Source organism: Phaethon aethereus, assembly GCF_964289735.1.
Source record: "Phaethon aethereus genome assembly, chromosome: 10".
NCBI lineage: Eukaryota > Metazoa > Chordata > Aves > Phaethontiformes > Phaethontidae > Phaethon > Phaethon aethereus.
This window is the reverse complement of record NC_138586.1, coordinates 2,187,984-2,210,170: the sequence shown is the minus strand read 5'-3', so window position 1 is coordinate 2,210,170 and position 22,187 is coordinate 2,187,984. Positions and strand designations below refer to the sequence as shown.

The 22,187-nt window shown below is 42.1% G+C and overlaps 1 protein-coding gene across 1 annotated transcript in view; it reads right to left on the bottom strand.

Annotated features, from left to right (window-relative positions):
* LOC309408425 (vascular endothelial growth factor receptor kdr-like) overlaps positions 1–22,187 on the bottom strand; it is a gene marked incomplete at its 3' end in the record, with an annotated part of 133,623 nt that overhangs the window by 14,291 nt on the left and 97,145 nt on the right. Inside the window, exons 14-26 of the mRNA XM_082004241.1 lie at positions 20,694–20,840; positions 18,867–18,992; positions 18,649–18,755; positions 17,273–17,408; positions 15,836–15,940; positions 13,316–13,432; positions 9,854–9,942; positions 8,433–8,598; positions 7,802–7,899; positions 6,722–6,844; positions 6,502–6,613; positions 981–1,080; positions 262–367 (exon numbers count right to left, since the gene is read on the bottom strand). Coding sequence (XP_081860367.1) covers positions 262–367; positions 981–1,080; positions 6,502–6,613; positions 6,722–6,844; positions 7,802–7,899; positions 8,433–8,598; positions 9,854–9,942; positions 13,316–13,432; positions 15,836–15,940; positions 17,273–17,408; positions 18,649–18,755; positions 18,867–18,992; positions 20,694–20,840 — 1,532 coding nt within the window. The remainder of the gene's footprint in view (positions 1–261; positions 368–980; positions 1,081–6,501; positions 6,614–6,721; positions 6,845–7,801; positions 7,900–8,432; positions 8,599–9,853; positions 9,943–13,315; positions 13,433–15,835; positions 15,941–17,272; positions 17,409–18,648; positions 18,756–18,866; positions 18,993–20,693; positions 20,841–22,187) is intronic.

Here is a 22,187-nt window from a genome sequence, read left to right as displayed (position 1 = left end):
CTGAGCCTTTTTTTAATTAACGTAAGTTCCTGCTTATTATGGATGGATAAACATCGAGTTTTGAAATATAATCCCCATTGAATAGTTAACATTTTCTTTACTCATCCCAGCATCCATTTTCTTTGTTGTTTTTCATTGACCTCTGTTATGAAGTCAAATCTGATATTACTGCTCAACATAGTCTTTACGTGCGCACGCATGTCCATATACATATACATCTATATGTACAAATTTGTTGAAGAAATGTTTGTATTGCTGTACCTGCTGTACATTGGCTTGAAGAAGATCTCCTAAGCGCTCCACAAGCTCAGTGAAAGTAGGCCTCTCTGTGGGTACTCCATGCCAACAATCCAGCATTGTCTGGTAGCTAGAAAAAACATAGGTATTAAGAAAGGAAAAGGATAGGAGCTCTGCTTCCCAACTGTTCCTTTCTGCTGCTGCTTGTTTTGGTCATTGTTTGGGTAGTCTTGGATTAAGACAGGTTCAAATCTCCATGTGCTGAAATTCTATTCTAGTTTTCATGTGGGAAGCTTTTTCCTTCTATATTCCTCCCTCAGCTGAGCCTGTAGGCTTATTATTTTAACCTAGCTTAAAATTTGACTGCTGGACCCCACTGATATTGCTGAAATAAGTCATAGTTATGGATGCCTAGTTTCTGTCACAGAATTGGAAATCAAGGCAGAGACAGTAGTCTCCTGAACTGAGATTCATGAACTACAACTGATTCATGAACTACAACTGACATGTGGAGATCTGTTAATCTTGTTGTTGGCAAAGGTCAAGCTGACTTGGTCTGTCTTTAGCATTTGTCTGAGGTATCAGAACACCCAAGATATGCACAACTACCACGTTTACTGAAAACAAAATACATAGCTGTCATCTGATGAGGTCTCCTTCCCCCTCCACACTTAAATACAATCTCTTTTTGTAATACTTAAATGACATGTGTTGGCGCTCAATACAAAACCAGGAGCTCTTACACTTCTGGAGTAGAGTACTCTGGAGATCTCATCCGGGTTCCTTCTTTGAGCCGTCGGCAAAAGTCCTCATCTATCTGCACTCCAGGGTATGGTGAGGCACCTGATGGGAGAAATAAGGAGGAGGCTCCAGAATGCCACAATCCCTCTTTCCGAGTCCAATGAATTAAATACATATTGGTGATATCTGCTGAGCATTTGAGATTAGACGTAGAGTCTGACAGTAAAAGAAACTAGAGCAAAGAAGGGGTTGCAATCACTTACTATCTACATGTTTTGTTTGGTAAAATCATTACAGACTCACTTTATCTCTTTAGAGATTTCAGTCATGCTGTCTCTGCATTCGTGATACAGCCAGGACCACTCCAAGGTAAAATACGGCAGAAGATAAATAATTATCTTTATTATTTTTATTATAAATAATAAAAAATTCAATTAGTTTGAAACTTTAAATTACCTCTTGGTCAGTGCTAGAAAAGTTCCAGCTCATGCAATTGGTTACATACTGTTTTGCATACTGTCACTCTGTCAATATGCTGCACTAAGTGAATACACATGAAGTAAATACGTCTTGCTCATCATTCATTGCCTTAGAATCTCTGGCCTCACTGGCCTCTGTGAGTAAGTGCAGAGAAAGCTGTAGGCATGTGGCTCCTGCAGAAGGCTGTGATAACCTTGCAGTTCAACCTCAGGTGTAGAATTGTTGTCCTTCTCTCCTGGTTCACCAATTTAGTATTCTATATGTATTACAGAGTCCTACAAGTAAAATTTCCTTGAAAAACGACCTTCCAAATTTTTAGCCTTGTTTTCTTTTCTCAGTGTGAGTTCAATGCTGCTTATTTTCAGGGCCACTCAAGTGTTAGTGTGAAACGTGGGAGGACAGTTCATGGCAACTGCAATTGCTTTTGAGAGGTAGACTTCTGTAAAGGGTCTGGTAGTATTATATTAACTTGCACAAAAGTTTGCCTAGCGGTCATCAAAGTGAAGGAGCGAGACTTATTTAATTTCTGTGTAAATGGTTATCTTCAGAGGAATGACGAGTATGAATCTGTGTGTGCACTGAATGCACTCTTCAACTAATGAGCAAGTGGAGGCTTTTCAGAGGTTGTGATCTTTGTTGTATGACATTTGCACTTTATGATGCACCATAAGTAAGGGGAACAAATATGTAATTTGAGAAAGTACTCTGGCATCTGAGTAATCCAGACCTCATAGGTAAAATTCAAGAGATGTCTACGCTGAAATTTGAAGCGTTACTGAACCTATTGTTGATAGACCTAAAAGATCTGCAACCCTTCCTCCCTTCCTTCTCAGCAAAGGCTTCACGTGCAGTGCAGCCCCTGTCTTTCACATTGTGGCATCCTAGAGGCTGAATGGTGAATTTGGAAGAAAATTTAATCAAGTCTTAACAGAGGGGATTGAATGGAATCTGGACCTGTATCCAGCCCTCGAGGAATTTGTATATGATTTACTGTCTATAACTTTCCTGCATTTTTTTCCCCCATTTGAAAACACAATCATGTACTGTGCACTTGGGGGCACAAAAAGCACAGCAGAAATCTTTTGGATGAAAGCAGTGAAGTGGGTGCCAAAATGTGGCTGTTCCCAGAATTATTCTACTCTCTGAATCTGACTGTTCTATCTGCAAAACTATGCACCGGGGAGCAAAGATCCTGGCAACTTCCTAAGAGGGCATCTCAGCACAGCAAATAGGCTCCGATGATATTCAAAGCTCAGGGAAGCTTAGCCACAGCAGATCTGAATTCCCTTGATGTGCAATCTGATGATCACAGTATTAAGAGTGTTTCCTGGAGTTATGTAGATTGGAAATAGTCAGGAGCATCTTTTCTGCTTTATATCTCAATTTTTCCTTCCTAGTTTTGTCTTGGCCTGTCAATTATGATCCTAATAACCTGCTAACATAATGTTCAGCTCACATGGCATCACCCATTAGCCAAAGATCTCAAAACAGGCTTCTATCAACTCACAAGATCTCTCTGAATAAGGAGATGGATTGAAACCATAGTGTCTCTTTCCCACAGTTACACTGTGACAAAAGGGTAAGGATAGGAACAGGGTCTGGGAGCACTAACCTGCTGTCTCTGCACACCTGAACTCTCGCTACTTTGTCTTTTCATCTGTGGAGGTTTATCTTTACAAACCTTTACGAGGTTCTGAGGCTTCATGAATACATTTGTGACTTGCCCAGTTGATCCCATATCTATTTAACAGTGGTGCAGCCTCTCAAGAGAAATGAACATAAGCCTCACTTGATCTAGTTAGCCCTAGATTGTCAATGTACTGGGGCAACACTGAAAACAACACCCCTCATTAGAGAAGAGGTAGGCTGCATGGCCTTTTTCATTAATCTCCAACTGCATTATGTGATTGTGCCATTGTGGCCAACCAATTTCTGTTTGGAGGAGCTGAATGGACTCAAGCCATTGATGAATGGCTGTTTTACCCTGACCATTCTGATGTGTGAAAGAAACCCCTCAGTTTGCTATCACCGGCTGGATCTGGCTCATGAGCACAGCAGAGGTTATTGATATGAATTAGTCTTGCAAATACATTGATTGGGACTGAGACTTTGAGGGCAACATGGTAGAATTGGGTGAGGAGGGATGGAGAATTCCGCTTGATCTCATAATCTCAGTTATCTTTATTTGATTACATCATTGATCATTATCAACTGTGATATGTTGGTGAGAGCAAGTACAGGGAAGGCAAAGAAGAATAGTTTTTGGTTGCAAGATCTTTTGGTAGTTTATATTTTGACCAGTGCTGACCTCCTACCACCTGGAGGCAGCTCAGATCATAAAGGCAGTGAACTCTTCCTTTTTCACCTCCACTCACCATTGTACTTCATCTGGACTATGTGATAAGCCTAATAACTTGGATTTGGGATGCTGAGACTGCTTCGGAGAAATGCAGGCTGAAACATACGGTGTACACATGATGTCTACACATGTTGTTTTCCTTAGGGGATATCTCTTCCAAAATCCTCAAAAGATGTGGCATGCATTGGATATGGTAGCACTCTTTTGATCTTGGTTTTATTTTAGTAGGATAAGATGATCCTGATGTTACACTACCAGGCACTGCTTGTTTACATAATTATCTGATTGCTTTTTGAACAGTCCACATTTAAATTCCAGGAGACACTGACATTACGTAATGCACCATGTAAGTGATTTCAAGATGTATTAAACATTGCAGGCATTACCTGACATGAGGTGTGCTGACCCCTCTTAATGCAAAGCTCAGTGCAAACTCAGCCCCAAATGAAAATTGTCTCTCAAGTCCTGATTTCCCTGTGTATCACCAAAATGGATCCAGTCTGCCAGCCTTTCTGGAGGAAGCCTATCACCCTTCATTCAACTCCTGAACCTGAAAGGACCCATGTCCAAACTATGCATTTTACTAATCAGTATTTTTTTCCTTTTTTAGAGGATGCTAAGTCTGTGGCACCCAGTAAAAAGCAGTAGTTGTAAGTGGGAGCCAAAACATACCCCGTAGCAATGACAAATAACTTCCATCCCCTGGCTCTCAATGATCTGTAAAACTTTTATATGAGAGTTCAATCAGTGACACAAATCCTTAATTAAATATTTATCGTGTGAGCTGCAGATGTGAGTAGTGCCAAACCACAGACATGCCTGGATGATCTGTATGAAAAACCCACTTAGAGAAAATGACTGCTTTTGAATCTGTGCCATGGACTGAAGAAAGTAGTTTGTGATCTACGTCACAACGAGGGCAGAGGCTGCTCTATGGATGGCAGCCCTTGGAGTCATTTAGTAGATTCCTCTGAAATCAGAAGAGGACAGTCTATTGTTCCAAGTAAGCACCTTCATTAAGGAAAGAGGCTATCTAAATTTAAAAGAAACCAGATACATTCTTTTTAAAAATAGTTAAAAATAAAGATGAATTTCAGTGACTATATTTTAATTTTTATTAGTCTTCAGTATTAAAGGCCAAATGGCCTGAAGTTCACATCTGTTAAACTCTGTCAGGACCTTTGGGAATGATATAAACAGTTTGCCTCCTGGCGTGGTCCTTGCCATTCATCAGTATGCAGTTGATTTGGTTCCCTGGAGCTGCCCCATGGAGACACTGTCCCCTCGGAGTGTGTCTCTGCATGCTAATGCTAATACACCTTCCTGAATAATCTATTAGAACTGCATGTGCTTCTGGAGCTCCATCTTTCTGGGGTGTTTCAAAACACATGCAGCAGGTGATGCTGTTATGGAGCCATGGAGGTGTTACACCACAATAACAAAACTCTAAATATATAGGACTGAACCCTGCAGAAGCCAATAACTGCCACTTATTTTAACCATTTGAGCGTGAACTTTCTGTTTTGCATGCTGATATGAACTAGAGAAAAGTCCAAATCAAAGACTTGGACTGAAATCAGGTTGTCATCTTTGCAGCCAGCCCTAAATAAAGATTAGGATAGAAACAGCTCCAGACTTTGCATCTAGATCTGGACTTGACATCTTGAGCCCCGTCATTAATTTCAACTGATCCATGAACCAAAGATAGTAGGAGATTACAGAGTTTGCTTTAAAATTCAGCAGCTTAAGCTGACAATGCTTCTTGTTTTCTTTTGTCTGAGAATGCTGATTTAAAAGCCAGAGCTGAAATTCCTGAATTCCCTCAGGAAAACAAAACTTGCCACTCTGCAAGGAGAATTTGAGAGCGGCAAAGTCCAACCGTCTGTAAGATTGCTTGTCTAAATTTCAGGGCTTTATCTGCTGGACAGTAACCAGATCTCAGTGAGGCTGTGATTTCGAACAGCACAGTAAGATGAAATCTATAGTAAATAAAGAACACCATTACTATTCTCTCAAAAATGTTGTGGCTTGCAAATGATACGGCCAGAAGAGTACGCATTCTACCTGTTCGCTGCCAAAATGGCTTATGCAGAGTCTAGTGCTGGTTCTTGTATCAACCTGACGGCAGCTGCTGCCAATACATTTTTCTTACTTAGAAAATCTTACTTAGATTTTGTGGGGAAGATAATCAAGCTGGGATAAAATGTCACGTGGGCAAACTCCCTTGTGTTCCGTGGGCTGCTACTAGCAACATCAGACCACTGTGTCAACAGCAGTGTAATCCTCTGCAACCTTTGAGCTGTGAAGTTTCCTGATGCAGACTGCTTAGAGGAAAATATGGTTTGACAGGGAAACTTCTTCATTGCTCTCAAATATTTCACTCCTGAGCAGCAGAGGCTTGCATTATCTCTGTGTTCTGTTGTTTCAGTTATTACAAATGTTAGGTGCAGGGTTCTGGATTTTGTTTTGCTCCCCCCTCTCCAGTATTCACTGTTTTCACGTACTGTGCCAGGTGGGGTTTTCACTGACTTCAGTCCAGTGACTTTATTTTACACCTGATCTGCAGTGTGCACTTGTACTAACTGAAATAAAAACATGGCACCACATTATCACCTTTTGTTAAAAGCTTTTCTTAGCAATAGAGTCATAAATTAGGGGGAAAAAGGGTTTTAAACCATTCTTACCTAGAGAAAATATTTCCCATAGCAGCACTCCAAACGACCATACATCACTCTGCGTTGTGTAAATTTTGTCGAAAATAGCTTCTGGAGCCATCCATTTGAGTGGAAGTCTTGCCTAAGAATGCAAAAGACATGACATGTTGCCAGAACTGTTGTTACTAATCTGCCCAAGCCCTAAGGGAATAAAAACCTGAGATTAGCATTTCAAGTTTCTTCCACTTACATCTCCTTTCCGTACATAGTCAGGGTCTTTATAAATATCCCTGGCTAGTCCAAAGTCACAGATCTTAACCACGTTGTTCTCTGAAAGAAGGATGTTCCGTGCTGCCAAATCCCGATGAATGCACTGTGAAGGAATGAGGACAAGCAAGATCAGAGGGTCTGCCTGGACAGCGAGCCGCTGCTGGAGTTGAAAGCATGAGACCTCCTTTGGAAAAGGGAAGATAAATGAACTTATGTTGCGAGCAGGTTAGAGAAGGAAAACGTGTGTGGGAAGCTGCTGCAAATATACTGTCCTATGCAAATGAGAAAATAACTCAGGGAATAAGCTGAGTACTAGAATTAGTTTTCTGATTTTTCTATGTGAAATAACTTTCACAGTTATGATGAGGCGAAGGGAGTGCCGTTTGCCAGTTAATTGTTCTTCAGGAAATTTGGGAGCGGTCAAAAAGCAGCTGCCGCTACATTTGCAAATGCAGTCCCATGAGCGTGTGTGAGACTGGAGTAACTGCGCATGGTTTCAGTGTGTGCTATCCTGGTAGCTGTGCAGTAAGTGCAAGCTCAAAGTTTTGTGCATATTTTGGCATGTGTATTACATTCAATTTACTTGAAAAGCAGACGGTCTACAGGCACACTTTTTTTTGTTAGCACCAAAAGAGGTGCTAGCTTTGCTGATAGTCCCCAACATTGCTGACAAGCTAAATAAATAGCTGGATACTCCCTCTTCATTTTTCAGTAGTACTTTTGTTGGCCATACTGGAAGAATCTTTCCCTAGGAGAAATCTTTTCTGCATTTTTTATGAGGCCGTTCTGCAAATTGTCTTACAATCTGTATTCACTCCTTCTATCTCCACTCTTATGTTACAGATGCCAGTCCTTGTAGCCAAGAACATGATGGATACTCCTTCACAAGTCCTTCAGTGCTACTTATTGCTTAACCACCAGAGCTAATGTGATCTCCAATGCTTCAATATAAAATGCGAAAAGCAGATTACTCGGGCTCAAAAGTATATTTGGATTTCTTCATATCAGATACTTATGATTCTGTGAAAGAAGCTCAGCCCTGACGTTTTAATGAGCTCACTTTTCGGGAGGCGAGAAACTCCATGCCTTTTGCCACTTGGAAGCTATAGCAAATCAGATCCTCCAAAGTCAGGGGCCGCTTGTACAGATCCTCAGCATCTAGGAAAGATCACAGACATGGCAAAACACTAGAGCAACAGCTCCAAACCTTTTTAGCACGGGTGCCACTTGCATGCTGATGACCCCCGCCCTGCATCTGAGTATTGTTACATGAGTTCTCTACTAGGTTTACAACTCTGGTTTAGGAACTGCTGACCTAGAGATGGAAGATCAGATGATTAAAAACTAGCATTAATCATGGCATTTAGCTATGGGGAAAACAACATCTGGGGATAAGAGTGAGGGAAAATATAGTGAGCGAGTGATGAGACTGGGGACAGACTGGCCCCACAAATCTTCTGGTAAGTTATTGCTATTACTCCTCTTACATAACAGGAGGAGCTTTTATATGCATACATTATTGCAAATCTCTTTTGGGGAGAATGTTGGAGTGGGGCACAGGCAAGAGAAAGAATTTGCCATTTCAGTCAAACTGCATAAGGGCTGTAAAGTGTGTGACAGTGTGTGTGGCGCTAGCCAAGTAACAGAAATCTTTACAACAAAAGATCTGGGAGTAGGTAGTTTTCTTTTACCTTCTTCATCATCTTCTGAATCGCTGTAACTCTTATCTTCAATAAATCCTGAGCTGGCAGAGCTTCCTGTACTGGCTACGCTCTCAAGGCGCCTCTTGATCAGTTCGGTCAAATCACTGTTGGACTCATCCAGACTTTTCTCTGCTTGGTCAGAGTTCTCCTGGGACTAGAAATGGTACAAAACTGGTTTTTAGCTTTGGATGATGCAGTGCCTGGGGATTGAAAGTATGTAACAGAGTGGCATACGGAGAAAGTGTCCTCTCAAAATGAGCTCAAAACATGTTTGAACATGATGTTCCCTGAATAGCAGAACTAATGAAGCCTGGTTTCCTATTTTTTAATACAGAACCTCCCATTTTACTGATAGCAATAATCCACCATAAAAGTTAGCTGGAAGCTGGCCAGGTGAGACTGATAGGTGAGCAGAGAGATACTGTAGTTCTGTACTTCTTGCTTTCTTAGGAAACCATGCTAAATATCACAGTTCTGTGCATGATGTGCACTGAAATGCATCTGTCTCACCCTATCCTGGGGAGCAAGACATAACCAGTCCCTGCAATTCACAAAAACAATGGTGAGAAAAGAAATTTTGAGTGACTGTACCAGGAAAATCTCCTTCTCTTACACAAAGTACCTTACGTAATTTTGTGCCTGTACACAATAGCTATAATAATAATAATAATAGAATCATCCTGGAAAATAATCTTGGGGAGGCTCCAGTTTCTGGCAGGGCTTAGATCAGAGAGCCCTTTCAATGCAGTATTTGCACAACAAGGAGGTAGTCCCCTCCTCTCTGATTGCTGATTTCTGGCCTCCTGTGCCTTCCCCCGTATCCTAGTCCAATTTGTGCTAGTACAAGTGTTTGTGTGGATGCAGACAACTGTTTGGAAACCAAAACCATTTGCTTATTTTTAATATGGACCATGTTTGTGATCCAGTTCGCTGCATACAGCACATACTTTTACGTTGGCACAGGGGAAAGGAGAACAGAGAAGATGAGGATGAGCAGATGATGGAAGGCTGAGCTGCTTTCAGTAGCTGGCGTGGGATGGGCCTAGAAACAAAAATCCCTTGCATTTTGGGAGGGTTCACCTTCTCCTAGTTCAGTTAATACTAGTTTTTCATTACAACTTTGTTGCCGCCTCTTGTGCTGGGTAATATCTCGCAAGTAATTCCCCTCCTCTCTCAAATGAACCAGAGTGCTTGCGTATTTGCAACTAAGAAAAGTAGAGGATGGGAGTGAGATCCTAAGGGAAAAAAGTTTCCTTTTCTTGCTTCTACAGACTGAAATGTGGTGAGAAAGTAAAGTGCCTATATAAATACCAAACTGTCTCAGTGCCAATGCAGAACAAAATCCAACTTGTGGTCAGTGGTTGTTAATTCTCTGCCTTGTGACTATGAGAAGCCTGTCATTTTTTTACCTTGTATGCAATGAAATCTCCTCGTTTTCCTCTTAGGTAGTTGGACAGATTTCCATATTTGCAATATTCTACTATGACCATTAAAGGACCTAAAAAGACAGTGAAAGTGAAATAAGTTTTGAAGCACTGCAAAACACTTAATACTACCTTATCCTCACAAATCCTCTTCAGAATAAACAAATACTGTCATTCCTGTTACACAGATGAGGAAATTAGGAAACGGAGAAGTGGCACTCCAGAAGCACACAATCAGTAGTGGGTATGGAGAGAAAGGGCTACAGTACTGAATCTTATTTTTCCCCATTAGATGGTAACAGTTGTTTTTTATTCTTTATTTATAAACAAAGGAAAATTCAGAATGATAAATAAGAATATATAATACTTTATACATAGGTCCATAGCGTTGAGCAGTCTTCATTTTTCTCTGCTGCCTTCACAATTGTTTGCTTTGGCTGGAGCTGATGCCACTAGAGGCAATAAAAGTACGCAGGATCATAGATCGAAATCAAAAGTTGCAAAAATATTTAGTCTGAAGTTTTTGAAAACCTGGAAAGTCCTATAATTTTCTTCCTTCTTATTCCTGTGCAAACTACTGTAGAGTTCAGTGCAATTGCTGCTTTTATACAGTTATATGTATTTTTAAGATGTGCTTGAAAATTATTTAGCATAATCCCTACTTTTTGTAATCATTAAATGTAAGATAAGGTGAAATCGTGGGACTAGAATGTATATAAACACGTATTATTATCAATCCTAAGAAACCAGACTTCCATGTCCAGAAACCTTTATTTGCCTAGAAGGTCCGTAGTTCAGACTTAAGAGTTTGAACTTCAAAGGAAAAGTGCCGAGAGCTGCACTTGGCTGCTCAGGAAGGAGGCAGCTCTAAGCAGCACTTTTGTCTGGCCATATCAGAAATGTGCATATGGACTTGTCTGCCCCCTTGGTCCAGTCTGATGTGTCCAATATTGACTGAACAGGCTCAGAGCAGGGCTACAAGGGAGAGTGGAGGGGCCGAGGAGGGAAGAGTGAACCTTAGAGATTCTGATTGCTGCATCCTGTCTGAGATGGGCTGATGAGTACCTCTTAGAAGCAGATCATCCCATTGAAAGGGAGGTGGTGAATTCTAGCAATAGTAACCACTAACTTGCCGATAATGACATTGCATATTTCTGCCGGGCTCTTTATTTGTACAAGTCCTACAGCACTGCTAGATTGAACACACACCTTTGGGCAGTCCAGGACTTCCAGTTCCTATTGACTACAGCTGTAACATGTTCAGCACCCGAGTAAACTGTACCAGTGACTGCACAAACACAACTTGCCCAAAATCAGAGCTGTCAGTGGTGCTACTGCTGACCGCACAATACCGCTCGCTTGGGCTTAAAGGCAGCGGTGCTGGGATTTGGCAATGCACAAGAGATCTCTGGGGGACATCGTTCTGAAGAACCTAAAGTTGAATGTCCCTCATGGATGACCTAAGGAAATGCAGATTCCACTACAGCTTTAAAGCTCCAGTTAGTGATTTATTCATGTTTTTGAAGTGCCTTCTAGACACGGCCTCTCCATATTTTATTTCCTTATTGTAAAGCATATACTATGCATTAGTTCTACCTGCTTAGCATCGGACACTCAGCCAAGGTGTTAAAATTTTTTATTTCTTATATTGTTAAAATAGTATATGTGCATACTTAATATCAGTCTTCATCAGGAATACCGTTATATGGTTACAGAAAACCTCAGAAGGAGGGAGAAAGCACTGTATTCTGCAATGGCATTTTAATAGTAACTCTTATTCCAGTGTCTATCTTGAGAGCTCAAGGCTATTTTTCTTTAGTCTGCAGTTGCATTGCTCAAAGGTAAGCAAACCAGCGCCTGCCTAGAGGCTCCTCAGTGCCCAGCGAGGCCATGCTGTGCTGCTCTGCTCCATCCACTGCTCCCCAGAGTAGTCAGTGGTTTTCCTAGGCAGCTAGCAGGGAAGAGTGAGGGTTACCTCTTCACCCAGGAGAGCAATCAGGATGGAGCAGGCTGGAGAATGGGAAACTGAGGGAATCCCGGGAGAAAAAGCTCCTCAGAGATTGGACAATCGCAGTATTTGAGTTACTGAGATGTGTTTTACTGTGCAACTAGAACTCTGTGGCTGAATTACTGCTTTGGTTAAAAACTATTGACCTTTTAGTAATGCTGCCATGTTTTAGGCACCTGTTTGTATTAAGCCACCTCATTGACTTCACAGGAGAGGAGAGTCACCAGCATTAATAATGTTACTTCCCCTCTACTCACAGTCCCAAGCAAAGGCTACTTGCTTATGCATCTGAATCTTAAAACCCTCCAGCTAAAGCTGGCCATCCTCCCATACAAGCTTTTGGGGTCTGCAGTGCTACAACAATTCCTGCAAATTCCCCGTTCATGGCTCCCGGATCACAGCAGTAAGTGTGGTATCTGCTCCTTGAGGAACTGGGAGTATCTTGCTGGAGGAAAGATTTCTTTCCTGGCATCCTAACAGATCTACATCACTGAAGTTTTCTTTTTTCCCCTGTGACTGGACAACTGCATGTTCTTTGGGAAGATGATGGCTTCGGAGTCTCAGATGCCAACAGATCTGTGCACCTTCTCTCTTTTTCTTTCCCCTTCATTTATTTTACGCTGTGTTTGGGTTTTGTTTTGGTTTTTTTGTGGTTTTTTTTGTCCTCAGCTCTCCTAAATCGTCCTTTGGGGATTGTTTTGACGGTTCATTGTAAGCAGTAAAGAGACATCTTGGAGAGTTGCTGCCCTGAAGTTAAAGCGCAGTATAGTAACAGACAAGGATATTTTGTACGGCAGTACGGGAAGGGATGTTTCAGCAACAAAGGTCTAAGATTTATGGAGTCCTTTGTTTAAGTCTGCACTTTGCAACAGATTCTTTGTATGATGTACAGCCAGTTGTGTCAGCTCAGCCCCTTGGAAGTGCATGCTGTTGCACCATTCAGCTCTGGACGGCCTCAGGCTTCCTGTATACTACACCAAATATGCTTGCATTTGCCCAGCAGGAGTGAAGTTCTTGGGAAAGGAGGAGGCCTGAAGCAGCTAAGTGCTCAGCCCGCTGCATCCTCCTGATAAGGCCAGGAAGAAGAGGGAGAAGAACTTTTGAAATGATCATTAGTGTCTGTCTAGAGGAATTGGGCACCTAACGGCAATTAAGGATCCTGCCTCCCTTCTGTCCATAATCCCTTTTGTAAATAAGTTGGCAGAGAAAAAGAAAATGGAGAAGTGACACCACTGGCTGGGAGAAGTCATTCAGAAACCATAGATGAGATGTGGCCATATTCTGCAGTAGCAGAAGCTCTCCTATGAGCAGGGAGATAGAAATGTTTGTGCTTGCATGAACTGCATGTGCATGAGACTTGGACTCCACCACAGAGACATCCAAACACCACTGTATCTGAAAAGTGTTTCTTTGCTCCTTATTTACTGAGGACTTCTTACCTCCAGCTTTGGTGCAGGCTCCCAGCAGGTTGACTACATTCAGATGATGTCCTATATGGATGAGGATCTTCAGTTCAGACATTAAAGCCTTGCATTCATTAGTAGTTGCACATTCTGCTTAAGATAAACAGGAAAAGAAATCATCTTTACACAACAGGATATTTTTAACAGGACACAGCAAGATCCTGTTTATACTTGGAAACAAAACCCACCCAGGTTACTTGCAGTATCTTTGCTTTTCAGACTTTTTAAACAGATAATAATTCATCCGTTTCATTGTCTGTTGACCTTTATGAAGTGGAATAACACTTTATCTTTTGGGTGACTCTTCCTTTCTCTAGCATGGGTTATGGTGGGTTACTGTCCCTTAGGAGAGCCCTCCCCCAAAATCAGACACCAGAGAGCCTTTGCAAGGACTGAATTTTGCAAGCTTAGCAAAGAAGCAACCAACCACTCCATGCAACAATAGCTCACAGAAGAACGTGTTTCTCCATCTGTAATGGTGATGTGCAGTTTAGTAGTATTTCTTTACAATACCTCAGAATATATTTTTCCACAGTACTGAGCAACTCTCCACTGCAGGTGATGGAGGAATCCAACGTATCTGTAAGCCACGTCCCAAAATGTACTGGGGAATGTACAGCATCACTAAATATCAGCCCTGTGAGACCTCATCAACCCAAGAAATAAATTTTCCAGCAAAGCAGGGGGGGCTGTATTTGTGTGTGAACCATGAGCTTGACACTTGATGGAGCACTGGCTAGCTAGTTATACTGTAGTTTCATTCCCTTTTGCTGCCAAAGCTGAGGAAGGCACTCTCGGGCCAGAATGTTGTTCAGATGATGGCTTGTTTCCTCTGCCTTCTTTCCAAAACTTTCATGATGTATTTTAACCAAAAAGGCTGTGTCCTGTTTCCTCTGCTTTTCCCTTGCATCATGTAAGATTTAAATATGAAGAAACAGTTACATAACAGATTGTGTGACAAATGTAACCTCTTTATCTGTTTGTAGAATTCTCCATAACCAAATCTTTCACCAAATTCTGTCACAAAGAAGGAGCTATTCCAAGCCCAAGATTTCTTCAGTCAGCAGTATTTGTAGATGGGTGTGTACATGGGTGGTATTACTCCTGACTGATCCTGGCATGAGCTGGAACACATGCCTGGCAAAATCTAAACAGAGGAGCCTCAGAATTGTTTCAGATCATCTTTCACATTAGGTTTTAGCCTTCAAACCAGAACTGATACCAGCCTACTTCATGGAAATGACAGTTAATGCTAGAATTACAGAAATGCAGACATCTCCAGAACCTTTTTTTTTTTTCCTGAATGGATTGACTCATGCTAGAGAATCTGCTTTATTCAGGAAAGTCATGAATTATGGGCATGTTAGTTGGGGAGGGACAGGTTAGAGCAGGAGGCTGCTGCCTCCTTTGGGGGAGGAAGGTATAAAATGATGGAGGAACTGTCAAATAGTTTGCTGAATATGTGCAGGCAAGGTAGAGTTGACATGAGGATCAGCTGGGAAGCTCAGTGTGGAAGTGAATGAAAACCCAGAGCTATCCAGAGCAGTACGTTTTGAATGGAGAAGGGAGTGTGTCTGAATCAGGGGCTTCTAGAATATTTCAGGGATCCGGAGATGGGCATGGAATAGAAGAAATAACAGCAGAAGAGAAGATGATCTGAAGATCTACTGACGAAGGCAGAGACTGGAGGCCAGATTCAGAGGGGGTCCAGACAGATGATAAACTGGTGTTTGTGAAATTTCAGAGAGATGGGAAGTAGCAGAGCATCAGAAGAGGCAGATAGCAACAGAAGCCAAATACCGTGATAGAGGTTCCTGAATCATGGTATTGCAGGGGTTAATATTGTCATGCAGCAGCAATGCAGAGCAATGTGGGCCATGAAAAGCCATCCAGTGAGCATTGATTGTACCTTTGAAAAAATCCTAAATGCACAGTTAAAAACCTCCAACCCAAAAGTAGTCAACGTACTGGCTGATACATTTATTCATAAGCTGTCTGCAGAGGCTTTGTATGTAAATACAACATAAAAGAACAGTCTGCAAGTTCCCCCCTTCCCCACCACTGAATGGTAGAAGCTTTCCTTAATTTCAATAATTGCAAGCAAGTTGTCTCTAATTCACTCCCTTGGCATTGGTTTTTTTTCAGCCCCTTGAACTGTTCTACATCTGGAAGGGCTGTGATCGAAGGCGTAGATCCAATTTCAGACTATCTAATGTAATTACATCTGTAATCTGTTTCTCTCCTAACCCCACAGACCTGGAAGCTGCTGTTTTCCTCCTCTAGGAATACAAGACTTAATCAGCGGCACAGCATGGAGCCTGCTTGTCATTTCCTACACGTTAACATCCACTGTATAATGACTGATTGCTCCCATATGACAAACCCACTCCCTTCTGAACACAATGAACTTGGGACTGGTTTGGAGCTGAGAACTGGAAACCTCATTGCCCACAGGTTCCCTGAGGAGTCTTGTGAGAATCTCAGAGGGATATGTACCTTTAAGCATTTTTACGGCAACTGTTTTGCAGGTTGAAGATTTATCAATGCCAAAAGCAGACGCCTCCACCACCTTCCCAAAAGCACCATGACCCAGTGTTTTACCTAGAGAAGCAAGAGTCAAGAATGAGCCATAGGGGACTTACGACAGTCTGCATCAGGTAAGAGGGAAACATGCATTCTCAGCTATGCAAGAAATACAAGACTCCAGTGCCCAGGCACAACGTACATGTAGACCGATAGTCAATAGCAACCTGTATCACATATTTGCAGTATATGGACATAAACAGTATGATTTATATCCATATGACTTTAATGCAATACAGTATGTGATAGCACAGAGTAGAGTAAATAAATCTGCATTCAGCTGAAGGCAAGGCTGAATACATATATATGGCTTAAGGGTAAAAACATTATGTATAGCTGTCCCGAAGCCCAAGAAAGTCAGAGTTTAGGTTAAACATAGGATTGTGGAACCCTGATCTCTTATGAATCACAGTCGTAAGAGCTGGAGATAGCCAGCTAAGGCACTCAGGCAGGCAGAACCCTTTAATCCTTCAGTTATTGACATTTATTTGACGTAAAAGCTATACTAAATGGAATTTAAGATTATAATCTTTCTTTATTTGCCCTTTCACTTGAATTTTCATGCCTGTATTAACTAGTGTGCTCTGAGGGCTCTGACCCACAATGCAGCAGAATACACTGGGCATCATGGTCTGGCGCTTTGGTTCTGCTAGTTTGACCCTATGTCCCACCATCATCTCATTTTCTGTTATTTCTGTCTGTCTTCCTCCTTCTTCCATGTTTTCCAGCTAAAGCACCAAGAGCACACACGCACACAGATATATTCCCTACACTCATCATTGCACACAGATGTTACTGTTTCTCCATAGAAACACAACCTGCTTTTTATGTTTTCTTGCTCCATCATCCAGTGAATGGAGCTGTTGAATGAAATTTGGTTTATTTTTTCATGATGGCTCTTTACAACTCAAAGCCAAGTTCAAATGATTGATAAGGAATTGATGAATTGATAGATTTCTTCAAAATAAAATTCACTGAAAGACTGTCAACTTTCAGATTGACTTCTCTTTCCCTTTTCCTCTATGGCTGTGAAACCATACTTTGGCAGGGACAGCACCTGGAGGTAACTTTCTTCCCTGTCAAGAGTTTGGCTTCACTTCTCCAAGAAAGAAAAAAAGATGGTAGCTATTTTGAGAGCGACAACATCTTTGCTTTTCTTACCAAATCCCTTGTTTCACCCCCCATTAAGGATGACCCTGAATTCTGTGACTCACTGCCAATTCTCCCTGAGGATGGTAGTACACTGGCACTAAATGATAGGCTGCTTCTGGGGTTATACAACAGATCCACTGAAATTGAGGAGCATTAGAAATCATCATTCTTTACAGTAATAATACCCAAACCACTCACCCAGCCGCAGTCTGTCTCTTGGGAACTCCCATTTACTGCTGTCGTAGGGAAGACGGTCACACTGCTCATCAAGAGGCATTTCCTCTGGATCCATTATAATTGACAGGTATCCTGTTTTAATATCTGTGGCATCAGGCTAAAAACAGGGTGTGGAGAAATTATTCATGCTATTTACCCTGCAATTCTCATGGGAGAGCTGTCATCTACAAGACTGAGTGCTGGCTGGTGATTTCCCTGAACTCCAGACTTAGCTCTGAAATATATTCTGAACCATGAATGCATCACTTCAGCTTCCTGCCTCTCTTTTTTTTATATCTGGGAAATAAACGTTTATGTATGCCTGCCACTCACGGGTGTTGGGAAGAGTCACTGATGAATGTTGGTAAACACTCTGAGGACACAAATCCTGTATCTATTAAAGGAAATCAGTGCTTTTCTCTGGAAAGTCCATGAGTTGCACTTCCTGGTGCTCTATAGAGCATTTTGGCATTTTCATAGCGTTTTGGTTTGCCAGCTTGATTCTCCAAAGTTATCCCCTTCATGGCTATTGCTTATTACAATTTAAAACTGAAAGCTGGTGAAAACTGCTACTTCTAACGCTGCTCAGTAAGCAACTGATTTCGTGGGTCCTGTGAGCAGACTTGCATGGGTGTAAAATGTAATAGGAAATTCACTGTTGTCCACAACTCTCTCAAACTGAGGTCAAGGAAGAACACATTAACTTAATCACTATATTTGCAATAGGAGGGGAAATTTTACTCAAGTATTAGGGATCAGCACTGGAACTGTAGTTTGGAGAGCTTCAGAGCAGAGAACTGTGGTTGCCTTTCTGTTTACTGTTGGTTTTAGGATAAACAGGCCTGAATTCCTTGGAACTTTACTGAAACTTTACTTTTTTGAGTCACAAAAGGGAGATGAAAGAATAACAAGACTTGGAAACAAAATAAGCTATGTGGTTTGAGCTCATTTCTAGAGCAAACATCCTAGGATCTTTCTTAAAACAGGGCCACCTTTAATACCTATGTTTCAGAGAACTCTTATCAGACAAGTGCTGAAATCAAGCCTTCATTTTAGGGGATTTAGGATTTTTTTTTTTTTTTTTTTTTTTTGATTCCTAATCTTGCAAGCCAGTTTGACTCATAAAGAGGGAGGAGCCTGATTTTATGGTACTATGGAAGTGGGTAGAAATCTCAGAAGTGCAAGTGATCTCTTGAGAAGTCAAAGGACTATCAGCAGAAATCTTGGACTGAAATTTTATAGGAACATTTTGCACAGTTTTTCTACTATCTGTCCCAAATATTCAGCCCTAAACTGTGATGCTATGTATAAACTGGGCCCAATCTCAGACCCTTTGTGCTATATGGAAGCTCTCTTACTTTTCTCAGTTTCCGAATGAATAGAGTCAGAAGAAGCCAGAAGAGGGTAGCAGCTAGACCAGTGCAGACCAAAATGATAACTTCAATGTTGGATTTCTCCTCAGAACCTGTAGGTTAAATATACAAACAAATTTAAAATGTAGCCAAAGTCCATGGCTGAAAAATAGTTCTCATCAGCCCAACACAGTATGTGTGTTTTGCCTTAGCTTGGAACTCACCTTGTATTTTAATGAAGGCTGATGTGCTGTCTTGGCCCATGTCATTGGAGGCCTTGCATTCATAGAGCCCTTCATCATCCTTTTTCACTCGCTCAATGACCAGGGTATTATTTTCCATGGAAATTCCTGTTGTAAGGGATTTTGGTTAATATTATCACAATAACCTACCTGCCTACAAATGCTTTTAGGAGACAAAGAACTGAAAGTCAACCCCCATCCATGCAGGCCTGGTGCGCACTGGTGTTAGGAGGCATTTTAAATCTATGCTCCTCACTGTGGTCTGGCAACAACCTTTCCCTGACATTTTTTTTTGCCTCAACACCTGTGTAAATTGCTTGGGGATCATTTAACCAACAGCAATGTGGCTGTTAATTTATTATGAGCAGACAGAGCCTGAGAAAATTTCTATGGAAGTTAGTGAAGTGATAGGAAGATGGGTTTTCTGGTAGCAATAGGATACATTGGGAAAAAAGGGAACTCTGTGAAATTATTGGAGAAAGACAATGTCTTGGAGGCTGTGGGAAGTGACAGGAGTTCTAACATGTGGAACGCGGAAATCAGGTTATGCACATCCCTGCAAAAATCGCTGCATGGAGCAATCCTGGATTCACAGGCAGCCAGGGGCTAGAGGTGGAGTGGGAAGCGGGAGGCTGCCCAGATGTGACCTATATGAGGCTTTTCTACGTTTAATTTTCCTGATTAATTTTCCACATTTAATTTTTCCTGATTTGTGGCATAAAGCTGAGAGCTCATCTGTTTCACTAAGGATATATTTGGTGCAGAAATAGGGAAATAGCTCAGGCTTTGAATCCAAAAGGGAAGGACATTTTGGGTTTCTGGGTGTTCTGCCTGTGAACCCCGTTGTTGTTAACAAAAGTACCGCACGTAACTTGCCATGCACTGTGCTGCAATATTTACCCTGAGGTGTTTTTTCCAAATATTTTATTTATGTTTCCATTGGTTGGATGAGTTACATGCTTGTCCCTCTAGAATTATTTATAAAATTTCAGTAGCTATAAAGAGTTTCTCTCAGAACAGTCTGATCTGAATTATGGATGATCCTAGATTTCCTACCTAGTCCAAGATGCAAAATTAAAGTCACAGGACCAGCTACTGGCATGGGACTCTCCATGATTTATAGGAGATCTCAGGACAGAGAGCTGAGAAGAAATTCCAGGCTCAGGTGAGGGAGCCCATGATCCCAGCCCGTGGTAGCACTGTACCTATACTGCTCTCTGCCAGTTGAGCTGAGAGCACATTCTCACGTTGTGGGAAATAAAAGAAAGCACGTGTAATGTGCTGTGGCATGCCCTGGACCCGACTGTTAGGCGACTGCCCATAATTTGCCTCAATATATTCTGATCAGGCCCCGAGGATATCTGGCAGTTCAGGCTTGTGTTTTCAAACCCACCTGACGAGCAGATACACTCTGTCTCAGTTTTGGACACAAAGTGTTGTCTCACACAAGCAGACTGAGCAGCAGCACACTGTGCTTCTTGATTTACTAATGCTATGCTAATGTGTGCAGGCTACCTGGCTGACTGCAGACACGAACGCTGCCACATGCAGAAGGCAAGCTGCATAAGCAGGCGTTGGGTTGCAACCGGTTGGCAGCTTCGACCTCAAAGTCCGAGGTGGAGACTACTACAGTGGTCTGATATATTTGGATTTATGTGTGTCTTTTCTGAGGTTGCGTATGCCACCCTGAATCAGCCATGCGTGCAGTAGCCGTGGAGTTGTAGGTCCTGCGTTTGTGGTGAACCTGCAAGTCCATTATCCTGTGTTACGTACGATACCGCAGCACGCTTGGGAAGCAAGCGCACTCACCTGATGCTGCTGAAATTGGGTAGCCGTTCTTCCTCCACGTAATCTGAGGTTCTGGCGTCCCACTGACTTTGCACTCCAGAATGATCTTGCCACTGATGTTAACCTCCAGATCCGTGAGGTTTTGTACCACATATGGTGCTGCCTTTGCTACAGTCACAGAAGAAAACAGCACATGGTGAGATTTCAGAAGGCATCTCCCACAGCTCTGCCATCCTCTCCCCTTTGGCCACCTGCATGGCCTCTCTGGGATGGAAGTGGTAAAGATTTGGTTGATAAGTTTATTTTCAAAGCGACTAAGCTTTAGATTCGGCTTCAGTACGAGCCTCGTTGACTTTCTCATCCTCTGAAGAAAACAGAGGACAGTGAGTGAGTAGAGCAAATGCAGAGTGAATGCAAAAAAAGAGAGGAGGAGGCAAAGAGGAAACAGTTTGAAGAATTTTGTGTCCTCCATCATGAGTGCAGTTATCTACTTACTACAAAGCATGTTATGTTCATTTATAAAAGGTACAGGAAAGCAATGAATAAAATCACAAGCACAACGTAAAAAATACCTAAAACCTGCAATAAGGACAGCAGTGATGGGTGTTAGTACATTTAAAAGACCTGGTTTGTATAGTGGAAGGAGGGCTGATTTGGAGGGGCATTTCCACGCATGTTGTCCAGATGAATTGTCTCTCTGACATGTGCCAGACAAATAACAGACCCCAGTAACTCTCAGAAGAATGTCATCAGGGTTCCAGTTCTCCCATGGATGTGTTCCCAGTTTAGCTGTGTTTTTCCCATAGCCATCATGTATGTCTCTGTGTCGGTGGAAATTTGACTAAATGAATAAAAATATCTGCCAGGGGAGAGCAAAGTGAATTGCCTGGATGCAGAGTGCAGAGAAATCCCAGTGCCTCCATGGCAAGTGGTGCTGAGAGGTGGCTCCAGTACCGGCTGTGGGGACAAGCCAAACCACTCTGTAATACCAGGGTGAGATTCTTCCCCTTCCTCCACACGTCGGGAAGAGGCAGGTGCTGATGCCATTCCTCAAAATAAACCACCTCCCACTCAGGTATCGGAGCCGTGCTAGCCACAGCTGTGGCGTGGGTGAGCATTTTCTCCTGTGTGTGTGCCTGTGTGGAGGGGGAAGGGACTGTGAGAGTTGTTGGCTGGACGGGGTAGGAAACTGCATGGGAAATGTGCTCGTTCACTTAAACAAGGGTGAAGCCAGCACTGCATGGCCTGGTTTTTACCCAAGTGACAAGCGCTTACGGCAGCATAGCCATCCCTTCAGTCTCTTTAGCCACTAACGTAAGTGGAGAAGCCAATTTGAAAATCACTGTCTAATTCAGTTTCTGAAGGACTCTGTCTTCTGCTCCCTGGCTTGCTGGTATTTGTTTTACTCCATTTCTTCTGCTTTGGGTTTTTCTTCACCATTGGAAGACAGCTAATAAATTCACCCGTTCCAGCAGCACTTCTTCTTCTGAGAAGGCTTACAGCTGATCACTCACT